The sequence below is a fragment of the Calidris pugnax genome, unplaced genomic scaffold (genome assembly GCF_001431845.1).
Source record: "Calidris pugnax isolate Ruff unplaced genomic scaffold, ASM143184v1 scaffold160, whole genome shotgun sequence".
NCBI classification, from domain to species: domain Eukaryota; kingdom Metazoa; phylum Chordata; class Aves; order Charadriiformes; family Scolopacidae; genus Calidris; species Calidris pugnax.
In genome coordinates, this window is record NW_015090871.1 from 247298 (window position 1) to 263459 (window position 16162).

The following is a 16162-nucleotide window of genomic DNA, read 5'->3' on the forward strand; positions in this document are numbered from 1 at the left end:
TCCAGGTGGGAGCAGCGATGAGAATGGCCATTCCTTTCCCATCTGTGTCCTGATGGACTGACAAGGCAAAGAGGTTGGGGTTGTCCTCCATACACGTGGTGGCATCAGCTGCGTCACGTTCTCATCCCACTGGACAAAGATTAAAGAATCATTCCCTTTTTCCCCTTGTTACCTGTGGGGTTTCTTTCCCCTTTCTCCCAGCTGCTGACTTGGGGTGGTGTGGGTGTCCTGTCCTCACATCCAGGGAACAGGACTGGGGAGAGATTTCCCCTTTACATGTAGCCAAGCAGGGTGGAGTGGTCTCTCTGCACTTCAGAGGGCTGAGGAATGGGCTCCACCTCTTCTAACACATGGTTTTCTTTCCAGGGCATCTTTATTTCTCGGGTGTCAGAAGAAGGTCCTGCGGCTCGTGCAGGGGTTCGTGTTGGGGACAAGCTCCTGGAGGTAAGAACCTCGCTGCTGTGAGGCAGTGAATGCTTCTAGCAACTGGAGAGTGGAGGGAGCAGTACAGTTGAGTGTTTATTTGCATGTATTTATTCACATCACACTAGTTTGTAGGACAAATTAAGCACCAAGAGCTGTGCAAGAGCAAAACGAAGTCCCCCTGGCTCAAAGGGTTAGTTGTTTAATTAGAAGTACTGTTAATCTTTTGCTATTTTCTAAGGGCAGAATTTGCTCCTGTGCTCACTCCCCCACAACGCCGAAGTGTCGTGTAACCCAGGTGGGAAGAAACACTCAGCAGTGTGTGCCCATGTCCCCCCCTGGGCTGAGGGACACTTCTACTGTCCTCTTTGGGGCAGAAGTGGACCTCATAAGCCAACATCTTAACCAGGGAGCCGGCCACATGCTCTACTTGCCTGTCTTCAAATGATATAAAACCAGGATGAATCCTACAGGGTTGGGGTGCTCTTGAGGAAGGATCAATGGCATTATGGAGAGGGTGGATATCGCTACAGGGCTGGACAGGGGTCAGAGGATTAAGTGGTCTGTTTTTGGGGCGCTGGCCCGTGTTTGTGCTGTGCGGTGAGGTGTCCCAAGGGATCTCCTGCACCCCTGCTCACTGCAGCCTCCACACTCGCAGTGGGGGCCTGGGCATTTCCCTCAGCAGATGTTCCAGTCTTCTCACCACTTACCTGGCATTGACCGTGGTACAAGTCAAATAAAGTGCCATATGGCTCCATAATTAAAAGTTTTTATATCACTTCATGAGAAAACCTTGATTCTGGAGTTTCAGAAGTTACTTTGTTCCCTTTTGCAGTTACCATAGGATTGTCTTGGTAATTCCATGAAGTTTAAGTCCATAAAAGAATAAGCACTTGATCCAGCCGGATCTCTTGGATGTTTTAGGGTCTTAAGTTTCACCAAGTGTCCTTGTGCTGCAGGAATCGTACTGCAGTTTTGCTGCAGAGTGACTTCCAAAAGGGAGTCAGATCTTGAAGATTTAGATAGATGAATGATTATTGTGAGGGTACATCCACTTTTGCAGGAGAATCAGAAGTGAAAAAGAAAAACCAAAACTCTTTTCCCAAAGCTGTGACTGAAGAGGGATCTATTTTACATGACATACTAGGGTGCCATGAATTTAACTGTTGGGGAAAGGAATAATCATTGCTCTCTGCAGGGGATGGGCTGTGCTGGGCAGTGGGGGCCGGGGCTGGGGCTGTCTGTGCAGGCTCTGGAAGAATCATAGAATTGCCCAGGCCGGAAGGGACCTCCAAAGGCCATCTAGTCCGACCACCCCGCAGTCAGCAGGGACACCTCCAACTAGACCAGGTTGCCCAGGGCCTCATTGAGCCTCACCTTGAATATCTCCAGGGATGGGGCCTTAACCACCTCCCTGAGCAACCTGTTCCAGTGCTTTCTCCTAACCTCCAATCTAAATCTGCTCCCCTCCAGCTTAAAGCCATTGTCCCTCGTCCTGTCACTACAGGCCTTTGTAAACAGGGTCTCCCCAGCCTTCCTGTAGGCCCCCTTCAGGTACTGGAAGAACCCCCCAGGGAGGTAAGGGCTGTACCTGGCTCTGTCTGTCCCCAGGTGAACGGTGTGTCCCTGCACTCCGCTGAGCACCACGTGGCAGTGGAGGCTCTGCGTGGATCGGGAAGTTCCGTCTCCATGACTGTTCTGCGGGAGCGGATGGTGGAGCCGGAGAATGCCATCACTGTCACCCCGCTGCGCCCCGAGGATGACTACAGCCCCCGTGAGAGGCGAGGTGGCCTGCGCTTCCCGGAGCGACCCGAGGGGACACCTCCCACCGAGAGATACTCCACGTGCCTCATGCGCAACGAGAAGGGACTGGGCTTCAGTATCGCTGGTGGCAAAGGCTCCACTCCTTACCGGGCTGGTGACATGGTCAGTAGCAATCCCCTGGGAAAGGAGGTGCTCCATCCCTGAGTCTCAGCACCACTTGTGGGAGCAGCACAGGGTCTTCCTCACCCATGGGCAGGCAGCAGTGTGGTGGCCCAGGTGGCTTCTGAGAGCCAGAACCTCCTCTTAAATCAGGGAAGGAGAGAAGTTGAGAACGAGGAGAGGCTGGGGCTTGCAGTCCCTGCCAGTGACATTTAATCTTGCTGCTCTCCTCTTGACATATATTTTGGGCTCTGGGCCACGTGAGGGCTTTGCTACAGCTAGAGGTTTTGCAGGTCTTCCAGAAGCAGAAAGAGGGTTTGTGTGGAGCGAGGGACAAATGGGAAGTGCCAGGGCAGGGGAGGGCTCTGCCAGGGGGAAGGGTGCCCGGGAGCCATTCTGGAAAGCCCAGCCCCGATGAGGGGACACACCGGCTGCTCTGACCCTTCTGACTGTGTTTCAGGGGATCTTTATCTCCCGGATCGCAGAGGGTGGTGCAGCCCATCGGGACGGGATCCTGCACGTAGGAGATCGGGTCATCTCGGTGAGTGCGGGCATGCAGGGAAGGGGTCTGATCCAGCTCCCTGCCCTTCCTCAGACAGCAGCTGGTTTTTTGTCATGGAAAGCTGGATTTTGGGGGCCCTTTTTTCAGCTCCCGAGCCTCTGGGAGTGCATTTGATCTTGGTGGTTCTACCCCTGCCTGTGATGGGTGGTGGGTGCAGTTAATGCCTCCCCTTTCCCCAAGCACTGTGTGAGCGGCAGTACTGGAGAGAGATGATGTGACAGCACTGCCATGGTCTGGTGTCCCTCCAGAGCCTTGTAGGACAGCCTGGGAGGCCATGGCGTGTGGGAGGGAAGCCCTTTGGGGCATGGCTGGCCTCTCCTTGCCCTGGGAGGGCTCGGTGCAGGCCAAAGCAGAGGGAGGCTCACAGAAGATGTCATGGAGCTGGGCAGGTCGTACCTCAGTACTTCCCCCCGCTTTCCTTGGAAACTCCGGGCCTGTTTTCCCTTCCTGTTCATGCTGGTGGTGTGGATCTTGCTGCTGCCTCTAACCTCCAGTCTGTCTGCCTGACGTGTCCTTGGCTCCCCGTCCTGCGGGGAGAGCGTCTCCTCCTCCTCCTCCTCCCCGGCTCGCATGCTGCCTCCCAGCCATGGCTCCCTCCTGGTGCTGGTGGTGGGGCTCTGGCCCAGCTGCTGTGGTAAGAGCACGCGTTACCACAGCGCTGGTGCGAGTAAGCACTGATACGGCCTCGTCAGTGCTGGCTTCTGTCTGCTCTATCCTTAGGCTGGGGCTGTGGTGGACTTGGTGGGGCAAGTTTAGGGGGGTTCTGGCCCAGGTCTGACATCCGTAACTTTGCAGGAGACTTGGCATCTCCCCCTCCTTGCTAGTGCTCCCCCTTCCTCCCAAAATCCAGCCCTGACCCTGACTGTTGCCAGATAGCCTAAATTATTTGGGGTTTGCTCATCTTTTGATGCTCCAGTGCACAGGCATGACTGGGAGGCGTTAATCGCAGGCACAGGGCCTGTGGTATGATGTTCATTAGATCTACCTGTGGCGAGAAGGAAACACAAGCATGGAGTTGAAAATCAAACCTTTCTCCACCCCCCATTAGCAGCTCTATTTATATCTGTGGGCAGCTTTGTAGGAAAAGCAGATCCAGTTCCCTGGTAATAGCTTGCAATGTCCCGCAACTGCACTGAGTGGGCTCAGGGCACACATGGCAACACCTAAATTCCCTGTTTACCACAACTTTTATGAAGCAGTGGTTGCCCATATTTTATTGGAAAGCTTTCCAGGATGTGATGGTTCCTGGGATCTGTGTTCCCCTGTATCTGGCTGGGGAAGGCAGGAGGACCCTCATGAGGATAATAGGTAGTTTCATAGCTCCAGCAGGCAGAGGCCCATGTCCAAAGCCATAGTCTCCCAGTCATGCCTTAGTTCTCACTTTGCCAAAAAAGTTTTGTTTTCTTAGGAGAAGAACTACAGTACAGCTTCATACTCTTCCCCTGTGCTCTAAATCCTCCTGGACTCCTCTGCGGGGGAAGATCCAGGGTAGCTCCCTTTCCTTTCTTAAGGGAGCTTTGAGTACATGGCTTGAAGAGCCCAGCCTCGATCTCCTCAAAGTTACCATCCCACCAGTGATCAACTACTAACTCCCAAGCTTTCCCCATGTATTGGCGTGTCCTGAGACTCGTCACAGGCATCGTGGCAGTGGAAGACGTGGGGGAGGGAGCTGCAAGGGGGGGACAGTGGAGAGTTTGAATGGTGGGTTGGGAAACCAGCACTACTGGGGACAGGGGCTAAGGGCAGCTAGGGGTTTTTGGGACAGGACTGGGAGTAGACTAAAGAAACCTGATTCTGGGGGAGACTTGGGACAGCAGCAGCACTAGACGACATGTGGGCATCCTAATGAGAGCAGTCTGGTCACTAAGACATTTTCCAGAATAATATAACTCCCGGCACACAGAAGCTGGGAGAGGACGGAGGACACTCTTTCCCTTCCTCTGGGCACTTGGACACCAAGCTGTGCTGGTTGCCCACATTCTCTTGCTAAGCAGAGACGTAGCAGTGAAGGCCACTGAAAACCTCCTGTGCAAAAGCTGGGAATTTTGGCATCGTGATTGCCAGGCAATTGAGAAGTTAATGAGTAAAATGCCATCATGGGCTGACTCAGGGACTTCCTGTTCTCTAGTCCAGGGAGGTACCACTGTGTGCTTTTGGTCTGACCAAGTCTGGCCATTCTCATCTTCTTGTCAGTGGCAGAAAAATAATGGAGGGGAAGGTGTGAAGTCAGACATGCTGCTGCAGTAGGTCCGTCTGTGGAGTATGCTGGGCCCTGACCTGCTGATAAGAACCCAAGGGCCAAGTCTGCTTTTTTGTTAAAAATCAGCATATCTGGCCTCACTGGCCCTTCCCAGTCTGCTGGCCACCACTTTCCCCATTCCCAGTCCAGCTACCGAGAAGGCTCAGTGCAGATTCCAGAAGTGAAACAGGCTCAGACATGACTGGCCCCAGAGTTACACTGAGGAGGAGGAGGACAGTACCTCACACACGCAAACACAAGCAGCCCAGGGCATGAACCACACAGACACCTTCACCCTGTTCCTGCCCTCTGGCTGTTCAGGTTTGCCAATGGCACATGGACATGTACTCCCTCACTCAGCTCACATAAATGTCCATGTTTGCAGGTCTTCTCAGCCTCCAGCCCTTCAAGGCTCTTTCATCAGACCCAGAGTTTTTCTCCAGTTTCTGGGCCAGTGATTGGGTTCCTACTTGCTGGCTGGTCCAGCTTCAATTTTACTGGCAGATCTTGCACTCGTACCCAGAATAGAGAGCAAACCCACACAGTAAATTCAAACAGAGTTTGGTAAATCAGGCACAGGGCTTGGCCAGATGAATGTACTGACCAGCAGCCTGCTTGCCTGTGATCAGCCTCTGTTATCCTCCACCCTCTCCATTTCCCCATGCTTGTTCCTCCCCTCTCCTTGGCCACCCCATTTTCCTTCCCGTAATCCTGCCACACAGCATCCCGCGATGTTTTATATGTTCCCACCATCTCTCTTAAAACCTCCTGCAGCAAGTTTGCTCTTTGCTGTGAGAGCTGCTCTGATAACCCACAATAATCTTGATTTCCTCTGCATTTTGATTCTTTAATGTTACTGTTTGAATGAGTCTTTTAATGATCCATCCATGAGTGTCTTGAACTCTGTTACCTGCTCTTTGTTAAGGTTTGTGCACCCATGTGTTTAATTTATTGTCTTTCCTGCTTGTCGCCTTGTCCTCTGTGCTCAGCAGCCATTGCTGCGGTCCCTTTACATCCTTCCTCTCCCTCCGTGCACCTGCAGGCTGGGAAGTTTTCACACCCTTCTGCTTGTCCTCTCTGGTTGGTGCCAAAGGTGTCCATCTGAGGGCAATCCTCTGGGTAGAGGAGATGCTGTGGGGTTGAGAGTCTCCTGTTTGTGTCCAACACAACTTTTTTCCTCCGTGTCCCAGGGGGAGTCGCACACTTGGCCATGGATGGGATGGGGCAGGTTAGGCGAGGGGGCTGGTGGTATTTTTGGAGGGTCTGGAAATTTTGGAAAACTTTTCCAAAACCTCAGGACTAGAAACCTTTTCATTTTCAGCTTCAGCTTTTTCATGGCCAGTTCCATGCTTCAGGCAGTGTTAGAAGAACACTTAGCTCTCCTCTCAATATTCTGTCCCTCGCACATTCATGGAGAACAGTCCCATCCTTTCTGGTCCCTGAGTTTCTAGGCTAGCTGGTTTAAGCCTTAATTTTGTAGGAAAGGCTCTCTGTTCCCCTGCCTGTCATAGCAGCTTTTCTCTGCGCATCTTGTTAACTTAGGTTAGATACTTTTTTTGGGTGAAGGATGAGAATAACATACAGTTCTTCAGATGTGTTCTCTTCAATGCTTTGTGCAAATGACGTTGCTCCTGTTCCCTGTGTGCACTGGAAGAACCTCTTTGTCTGAAGCATTAGATCTTTCACTGATACAACAAGACAACTGTAGTTGTAGTCTTGAAATTATTTGGTTTGGCATGTTGGATAATGTTTTCTTGTACAAAATAATTCTAGTTTTCCTCTCGTGCCAGCCAGTCACTCACTGTGGACTAGCAGAGTCTCTTTCTCGGTGCTCCCAAGTCTTTACCTTGGGTACACTTTTTATGGCTTAAAGTGGACATCTTCCCCAGACTGCCCTGACCTTGCCCAGCATGGGCAGTGGTGGCCAGTGCCGGGTCCTGTTGCACATCAGATCATGCTCTTGTGCATGTGTCCAGGTTCTGAGAGTCGTTGATGAGGGCAAACAGCTGAGCACAAAGGCAGCTGATGCTTCTGGGAAGTGCTGCTTTGTCTTCTTCCCATATCGAGATCTTTGGACCCATTCCTTTACTGCAGCCTCTTGGGCTTCTTTGGTGGCGACCCAGTAAGCTGTAACACAAAGCCAAGGAGAGAGGGGTACCCTCCCAGAAATGAGTAACCCACAGTCTGGGCAATAGCTGGGTTTGTGGTGCTCCAGGAGGTGGAGCATCGTCTTCATGGTCCTAGGGGGCATCACTGGTGCTGCTGGGGCTTGGAGAAGGTGGGAGAGGGGCTGGTAGGGTGTCTACAAAGAGGATTGTGGTCAGAGGGGATGAGCAGGTGCCTGTGTCCCTTTGCCAGCTAGGAAGGAGTAGGGTAAGTGAAAAAGTGCTTTGGGGAACAGGCTTTTGAGAAGGGGCAGTGGTGTTCCAGCAGAACAGGGTCCCTTGGGGTGCTCGGCCGAGTGCTTGGAACGACTGGCTGTGCTGGGGCAACGCTCTGACGCTGAGTTTGCGGGTCATTCTAGATCAATGGGGTAGACATGACAGAAGCCAGGCATGATCAGGCAGTAGCGCTGCTTACCGCGTCCTCCCCCACCATCGTGCTGCTGGTAGAGAGAGAGGGTGCGGAGCAGCCCGGCGAGGGAGACTGGCCCGGGGGGCCACGGGCACGCATGCACTCCCCACCGCCACCCCCCAGCCATGGGGAGAGCCCGCCCGAGGAGACGCCCGCACCACAGAGGAACCATCTCTCCAAAGGCCTGGAGGATCAGTACCCCATTGAGGTGAGTCGGTCTCTTGGAATATGGGAGTGGGTCATCTTGGGTATTTTTCATTGGAAAATGGGTGGTCTGATGAAGACTGGTCTTCTGTGCTACTGAGGCAATGGGAAATAATGGGGAACCACCTTGTCCTGTGGTGCTCACCTTGTGTGTGCTCACACAAAACATCCCTGGCTCCATTTTTCAGTGTCTGTGGTCCTTATGTGACATATGTTATCCGCTTTGACTCTGCTCCTTGTTCCCTCCAGGAAATTCACCTGGTGAAAGCAGGTGGTCCCCTGGGGCTCAGCATCGTAGGGGGCAGTGACCACTCAAGCCATCCGTTTGGGATTCATGAACCAGGTGTCTTCATTTCGAAGGTAGAGTCCAGTGTGAGCAGCCCAGCGGTGGGCATCACTCAGCTGTTTAATTGTTGGGGTTAAGATGAAGGATTTTGATGCAAGAGTCTGAGGAGTACAGTATAGATTTTTAAAAAATGGGATGGGGGAGGGACGTGTGCATTTCTAAAGAGTGAGCTCATACTAGACACACTGCTGCTGTTGTGGGAATCTAAATGGTCTGTAACAGCCTGCAAACCTCTGCAATTCACACTGAGCTGTTTGGGGAGAGTTAGCTTTTGAAATTGCTGAGCTTATGTTAGCTTTTAATGAGTCCTGGGAAGGTGCAGGCATTTCAGAAATGTTTAGAGAGCACACAGGCCAGCACTTGCTGCAGCTAATCCCCTCCGCGGTCCCATGCATCCACACTTGTTGGATTTAGGGATGTTGGAGAGGACATCCTTGCCCAGCCATTTCTGCATCCATGTGTCTCTTGTCCCTGGGAAATGCTGAGTCTGTCTCCTCTGACACCATGGCTGTAAGGCCCAGGACATTGTTACCTGTCACCTGGAGCAGCACTCGCTGATCTGCTCTGAACCAACCTCCCACCACGTACGCCAAGTGCTCCCCCATTCTTGTATTGCCAGTTTGGTCAACACAAGTCCTGCTTTCAGCTGATTTACCACCGCCAGAGTTGTAAACCTTTTTTACTTCAGTGGTGTAAATTCTCCTTCCTCAGCTTTCTCTGCAAACTCAGGAGTTGCGGCCTTCATTTCTCCTTGCAAGGTGCTGCTCCGTCCCCTCCTTGTTTTAGTGAAAGAATATAAGAGCACATTGAACAACACTTGAAAGCAAATCTTACTTCGTTCTTTGCCAGCTCTGACAGATGCGTTACCTCTTGGGGAGCTTTGGTTGCAGAGAGAGAAGTCAAAACTGGCCTCAGAGGGTGTTAGAGGATGGCCTGGGATCACAACTGGTCTCTCTCCAAGGAGAGATGGGCTTTCCTTCTCTAGTTGTAATATTAATGATTCTTTGCAGGTCATTCCCCGTGGGCTGGCATCCCGCAGTGGGCTGCGAGTAGGGGACAGGATCCTGGAAGTCAATAGCATTGACCTGCGCCACGCTACCCACCAGGAAGCGGTGAACGCCCTGCTCTCCAACACCCAGGAGCTGACCATGTTAGTGAGGCGAGACCCACCACCACCTGGTATGCAGGTAGGTGCTGAGAAAGAGAACTGGGGGGAATTACACTCTTCATTAGAAGGATCACTCTTGAAGGCAATTTCTTATCAAGTTGGAGGTCTGTGACTAGGGCACAACCAAACTGCAGGCTGGAATTTCCTTCTCACCTGCCAGAATCCAGTCCCTTGTAAGGACATAGCTCCATGGGGGCTGTGGAGGGTCTCTGGCTGTGCCCACAGTGACACTGTGACAAGAGAATTACCAGATTCCACAAAGATCAGACCCGAACAGAAGACAGAAATCCAGAAAAGGGCAGGGCCTCTTCCAAAGGGATAAACTGTGCCAAAGGAGTGAAGGGTCTAATATGGGCCCTTTTCAGGATATTTAGAATATGACCAACCACTAGGAGTGTTTCCTCAACAATTCCAGTCTGAACTTGACCCAGAAACAGGGAGACCTTTTCTGTGTTTGCAGGAAATATGCATTGAGAAGGCTCCAGGAGAAAAGCTGGGCATCAGCATCCGGGGTGGAGCGAAAGGCCATGCTGGAAATCCGTTTGATCCCACTGACGAGGGCATCTTCATCTCTAAGGTACCTGAACAGTGACCCTGCAGTCTGGCTGCATGCAGGGACTGCCAGGAAAGGGGTGATCCCCGTGGGATTTGTTCCATGTGGGATTTGTCCCTGCACTCCCCACTGGGGACATCCGTCCTCCTGGAGCATTCTCCGTTCACTGAAGGAGGTGCATTTCTTTCCTTTTGTGTTTCCTCCTCTCTGATAGCTACAGAATTTCTTCTTTCATTTCCTCTCTTTGCTTTTATTTTCCCTTGGTTTCTTCTCTTGATTTTTCTTTTTCTATAGCATGAACCCATACATCTTCTTTTCCCCTTTTCCCCTCCATTCCTATTGCTTCCCCCAAGTGCTTGTGGCCTTCCTGCCCACGCTTTGCTTAAAAGCGTTATGGATTGCTCACCTTCCCTCCTGTGCCACACACCCTGTGTGTAATTTTGTTCCCTTTTCCTTTGTAAATGTGTGCGTGCTTATTTCTCATGTCACTTCTCCCCAAGAAGTAACTCGTATTTTCTTTCCAACAATACGCTGTGTATAAGCTTGTGCTGCTCCTGCCCCTTACCAAGAAACCACCTCTTCTTTCTTGCTGCCAACTGAGTTCAGTGACAAGGGGTGTGATTTCTGGTCATGCTGCTGACCAGAGAGCGACTCTGGGTGCTCACATCAGTGTCACTGGTGCCCTCTTTTGCTGCTGGGGTGGGGTACAGACTCTGCCCTGGCTGTAGAGGTCTGAATAATCCTTGGGAGACGGTGGACGCTCCACAATTGCCAGTTAACCCTTTCTGACAATCGGCTGCTTTCAAAGAAAGGGAATACTCAGTATTTGTTATCACTTGGATATAACTTCTTTATTGGAGTTTTAAAGTTAAAAACCTGTATTCACTTTGTCAAAGTAATAGTTGCATGTTCAACTGCAGTATTTGTAACAGCAGTAAAAGAAAACCTAAGATTATCGTAATCTACAGTTATTTTTAATGATTAGGTTTTCTTTTTATCTCCTTCAGTGTTCCAGTGTTTAAGGGGTTTGGAAGGCTTGCACTTCAGCCCCAGGGCAGGGTTAGATTCTCCTCTCCATCTCTTTTCTTTTTAATAGTAGTTGTTTTAGCCTGTGGAGAACTGAAGCTCTGAACTTCTCTGCCCTCCCTTCAGCTGCATAACTTCAGCTTGATCTCTCTTCTCTGTCCTAAGCAGAGAGTTTTTCCGGCTTCTCTTGTTCTGGCTGTGTATTTCCAGTAACAGAGACAAAGTAGTGCTGCTTCCTCTTCTTCCTCTTTGGATGTCCAATTACTGCTTTTTTTCTCCTTAGTTTTTCTTAATTTGCATTTTCATCAGTCCCTTAATTGTCATTGTTTAAAAAAGTTGTAATCTGGTTCTTCCTTTCTGAAACCTTCTTGATGAAGTGTTAAAAGTTGAGTACCATGAGAAGTATGAATTATATCTACAATGTGAAATTCATGATCAGTCTCAGTGGGGATAGCTCAGTGTCCCACAGTGACATATCAGTAATACAGATGACATCGAGGACATTGTTCTACATTAACCTCACCTCCTCCCATTATTTCTGGGTGTTCTACTGTCACACATATGCACTTGCTCTCCCTGGAACAGAAATTGTGAGTACTCCCTCTTTCTCCATTCTGCTGCACGTGCCTGTGTTAGTGCATGCACACGCACTCACACTCACACCCCTTCACAGCCCTGAAGAACTGACTGTAGCCATGCACAGCTGCTCTCCCTCCTCCCCATCCTAAAAAATATAAAAAATGCATGCAGCGTTTTTTCTCCTGTTTTTACAGTACTTTATTAAAGATATGTCTGTTGTTGTTTTCTGCAAAACAGCTCCAAAACATGCATGCCTTTGGTTTTTTGGGGTTTTTTTGCTTCTCTGATTCCAGTAATATGTGGTGTACAGTATTTCTGCCTGTCTTTCCTTCCTCCAGTGTGCCTCCATCCTACCCTGACAGCCACTCCTGCATGTCCAGCTCTGTGTGCCCTTGTCCTCTGCATTCTCTCGTCGTGGATCCACAGGCTTTGTTTGAGGTCCTCAACACTGACATGCCCTTTCTGGGGAGCCTCTGTGTAGCGCTGGCCGTAATTGCCTTTGTAAAGCTCATTTGTGTTGGTTGTTGGCTTTGAGACCTTGAATGGCAGCCATCTGTCTGTCCTGGCGTTCCTAGAGAGATCTGTCCATACACCAAATGTCCCAAGGTCTCCATTGGGTCTGGCCTGACTGTATGCACACCCCATCTTGTTCAGGCTTTTTGGTGTGCCATTAGAAAAACTAATGCCCTGTTGGTGGTTCTGTTCCTTTTCTTCAGGCACTTTGAGTTGTATCCTCTATTTTTGTCGGTTCCTGGTAGTAGCTTCGCCTCTTGCCATTGATCAGGTTTTTTTCTCACTTCCTCAGCTTGCAAATTCCTCCCGAGCCTCATGTTTGCATGTGTTTGGGGAGGTTTTGGGGATTTCCTTTTCCCAATGTCCCCTTTTCTTTCTCTTCTCATCCACTTTGTACCCACAGCAAGTCCTGCAGTCTCTTTTCCCTGTTCCAAAGGGAGAAAAAATGAATAAAACTGCTTGCCTTGACTGCCTTTGGTGGCAAAGCATGTGCTTCTGTCCTCTCCTCAAACACACTGGGTTACAGACTCTGGCTTTTATGTGCCTGACCCATACGCTGCATGTGGCCGCTTCCCCCGGTCGCAGCTTGCGTACGTGAGGCAAGAATAAGTTCTTGTGACTTCTTGAGGAAAAAAAAAAAATAAATTACATGTTATTTCCCTGAAAGAGAGGATGGAAAATGACAGACACATGTCATTCGTTACACTGGTCTCTACCACAGAGACAGTGAAAGTCTTTCTGACTCATCTATCTTCATCCACAAAAATTATCCCTACTCTTACATTTTCTGTCTCTCTCCCAATAAACAATTATTATGCTTTCCTTTCTGTGGAGATAAATCACAGACGCGAGAGCTTCCTTTCTCACCTGCCTCATTGACGAAACAAAAGCAGTTTCTTTCCTTGGGACAACACATTTCAGATACAGAATCTTTTTACGTGCCATAAGAGATCTCTTCCACACCCCTTTTCTCTGCCAAACTGTAGATGTTTTTCCTTTTCTGCCCTCTCCGTAACTATATTTAGGTACTTCCCGGCGCTTTCCCTGTGTCCTTTGTGTGTTGTCCTCTCTCGTTCCTTCTTCCCGATGGTCCCAGAGCTCCCTGATCTCCTCTCGCCTTCTGAGGTGACCCCTCGATCCCCCATTGTTCCAGGTGAGCTCCTCGGGGGCGGCAGCCCGGGACGGCCGCCTGAAGGTGGGGATGCGGATCCTAGAGGTGAACCACCAGAGCCTGCTGGGGATGACGCACACGGAAGCGGTGCAGATGCTGCGCGGGGTGGGCGACGCGCTCCTGGTGCTGGTGTGTGACGGCTTCGACCCCAAGGCTGCAGCTGCCATCGAGGTGAGAGCTGAAGCTCGGGGTGCCGTCGTGGTGACCAGCGCCACAACGATCCCACCTCTGTCCTTATAGAAGATTTTTCCGACCGTGTGCTGTAGATTTTTCATTTGAGGTCCCAGATTTCAAAGCCTGGTCCGCTGCTACGTGAACTGGAGGTGGTTGCCAGTTCATAGATGCGCAGATATCTAGAGACTGTCTCTGCTGGTAACAGAACTGTTCCACAGTGTCGCTGCACTGGTTTGTAATGCAGTTTGCAAGCCAAGTTTCTCCAGGCTATTTACGCCTATTTTTTTTTTTCTTGTGCCAATGTTGTATTTAAATTAAATTGTCTGTCTGTTTATTGGTGTTCACCTTTCCCTGCAGGGAAACCCTTAACCCATAGCAGTCCTGTGCCTTCTCAGCTTTCCTTTTTCCAGGGTTAGCAAGTAAACTTTTCTGTTCTCCGCCAGAACATGTACCCAACCCCCAGTCACCTTATCCTCTCTCTGAAACTGTCTCCATTTAAATTCGTCTTTCTTAGACATCGAGTTCCTTGAGTAATCAACAGCTGAAATAAGGTTTCAAGTTGTCAAAGACTTGGCTGGGATCATCTTGGTTCTCTGGATCTGGGAGCCCAGGATATGGGTATTTTTTGTGTGGCACACTGTGGGCTTCCACCATGTTTCATTGCCTTTTTGCTTTGTAGATGTCCCCGGGAATTATTGCAAACCCTTTCGCTGCTGGTATCGGACGCAAGAATAGCCTGGAAAGTATCTCTTCCATCGACCGGGATTTAAGCCCTGAGGAACTGGAGATCCTGCAGAAGGTGGGTATTCTGGCTGCAACTGGAAGAATGTTACAGAGCGGAAAAGGTTTCTGAAAAATCCCTAGTGTCCCGTGGTGCGTGGAATCTGCAACACCATGGGTCATGGACTTCCTTTTGATGGGCTCAGCAGGTCCCAGTGCCTTCCTCGGGAATGGCTAGGGCGGGACGCCTGAGGCCCCCTCAGGAATGGTTCAGACGGGACTGTGAGATGGTCCCGAGGTCGCAGGCGGGAGAGAGCACTGGGTGAGGTGGCTCTAACTTTGGTCTCTCCTAGGAGATGGAAATGGTGAGAGAAGCAACTCAGTGGGAGAGAGAAGAAATGGAGAAAGTGGTGAGAGATTTTTTGTGTAGCAAAATCTGTTCTCAGCAGTGGTTCTGCTCAGACCGTGAGCCCTAAGGGAAACGCCATGGATGGTCTCTGCCCGGTTGTTCATGCCACGGGGGGGTTGGGCCTTCTCCTCCTGGTGCACCGCTCGGGTTCCAGCTGCTCTCTGGCTTTGCCGTGCCTCCCTCTGTACCCCTGTGGTGTTGCTCTGCTGGTATTTACAGAGTGCATCTTGGTTACCTCCTGGCACTTTCTGGACAAGTGGCAACTTAGAGAAAAGTAGCCTTTTTGCTTGGAAGTCCCACATTTAATCAGTTTTCCCTGTACAGCACTCCATCACCTGACAGAGCTTTCATGGGCAGAGATGAGAACACACAGCTCAAAGCTGTCCTGAACTGAAGCAGTGGCACCATTAATCAATCACAAGTCTTAATCAATCACAAATGTTAATCAGTCACAAGTTTGTGCTCCTCACTTTACGTGATCATTTTTCTGACTCGAGATTTTTATATTTCTACCTCCTATTCCAGCCTTTCACAGGCACAGATGAGCAGAGTCAAGCCCCTCAAGGACTTGGGTTTTCTAGTTATCCCTCTTACAACTGTAATTTATGCAGTCAGATTCTTTTGGAAGATGAAGGAAAGTTGAATTCCTCAGTATTGTCAATAAGGAACCCGCTTTCCTGGTGGATAAGTGTGGACATTTTGCAGCCTTTCTTCAGGTTTCCCATTTAGATACACCTGATGTTTCTCCAGGTTCTCTCTGTACTTGCAATCACCTCTTTACATTTGCTCCCAACAAGTGTGGAGTTATGTTGGCAATTCTGGATGGAGGTGATCTTTGTGATTCTGTTAACACTTGAGATTTTACTATTTTTGGAAGAAAGGGTCAAGGTTTTGACTAGACAGTGTGAAAGGATAGAGCCATGGACAGGAAAATGTCTGTCTCATCCATCTGCACCAACTGCAATGGGCTGTGCAAGGTGTGGGTTTATGAGAGACTGGAGCAGGGGGACAAAAGGGGCTCGGGGTGTTGCAGACTCCCTTTGGGAGCTTTGCTTTAAGCCTACAGCCTTAGATTGGTGTCGGCATGAGCAGGAATAAGACAAGGGACTTCTGCAAGGTGGTGTGGTGGTGTTTGCGATCTGTGCTGAGAATGGAGTTCTTCCAGAAGAATTGATGGAATAATCTTCAGCCTGGTTTGGTTGAAGATGTCCCAGCTCGTTACTGGGGGTTGGACTTGGTGGCCTTTAAAGGTCCCTTCAACTCAAAGGATTCTGTGATTCCGTGAATGATTTGGGTAGGAAGGGACCTCTCTGCTCAGAGCAGAGCCATTTTAGATCAGATTTAGGTTTTTCCTGTAAAACACCCGGTGTGTTTCCTAGGAAGAAACCGAGAGTGGTTTGTTGTGGTTTCAGAAAACCTGGTTTTGTAGCGTTGCTGTTACAGCAAAGGGTGTTCCTACTGGTTTTGTGTTGGAAGCAAAGCCTGTAGTTGGGGCCTGTGGGATGAGTCACTGGTCACTCCCATAATATTCCTGTGCTGCGCTTGGATGACTGAGAGCTGACAGGGGCTTGAAGCCCT

General features: G+C 50.1%; 1 protein-coding gene across 20 annotated transcripts in view; it reads left to right on the forward strand.

Annotated features, from left to right (window-relative positions):
* The window catches only part of SCRIB (scribbled planar cell polarity protein), a 95217-nt gene that overhangs the window by 44586 nt on the left and 34469 nt on the right, over positions 1-16162 (forward strand). For 16 of the 20 annotated variants that reach the window (XM_014945714.1, XM_014945718.1, XM_014945722.1 and 13 more), the window contains 10 exons: positions 367-444; positions 2035-2349; positions 2807-2887; positions 7672-7929; positions 8175-8285; positions 9282-9458; positions 9900-10016; positions 13264-13452; positions 14135-14254; positions 14529-14585. In XM_014945714.1, coding sequence (XP_014801200.1) covers positions 367-444; positions 2035-2349; positions 2807-2887; positions 7672-7929; positions 8175-8285; positions 9282-9458; positions 9900-10016; positions 13264-13452; positions 14135-14254; positions 14529-14585 — 1503 coding nt within the window. The remainder of the gene's footprint in view (positions 1-366; positions 445-2034; positions 2350-2806; positions 2888-7671; positions 7930-8174; positions 8286-9281; positions 9459-9899; positions 10017-13263; positions 13453-14134; positions 14255-14528; positions 14586-16162) is intronic. The other 4 variants (XM_014945719.1, XM_014945729.1, XM_014945732.1 and 1 more) reach the window with 1 other exon arrangement.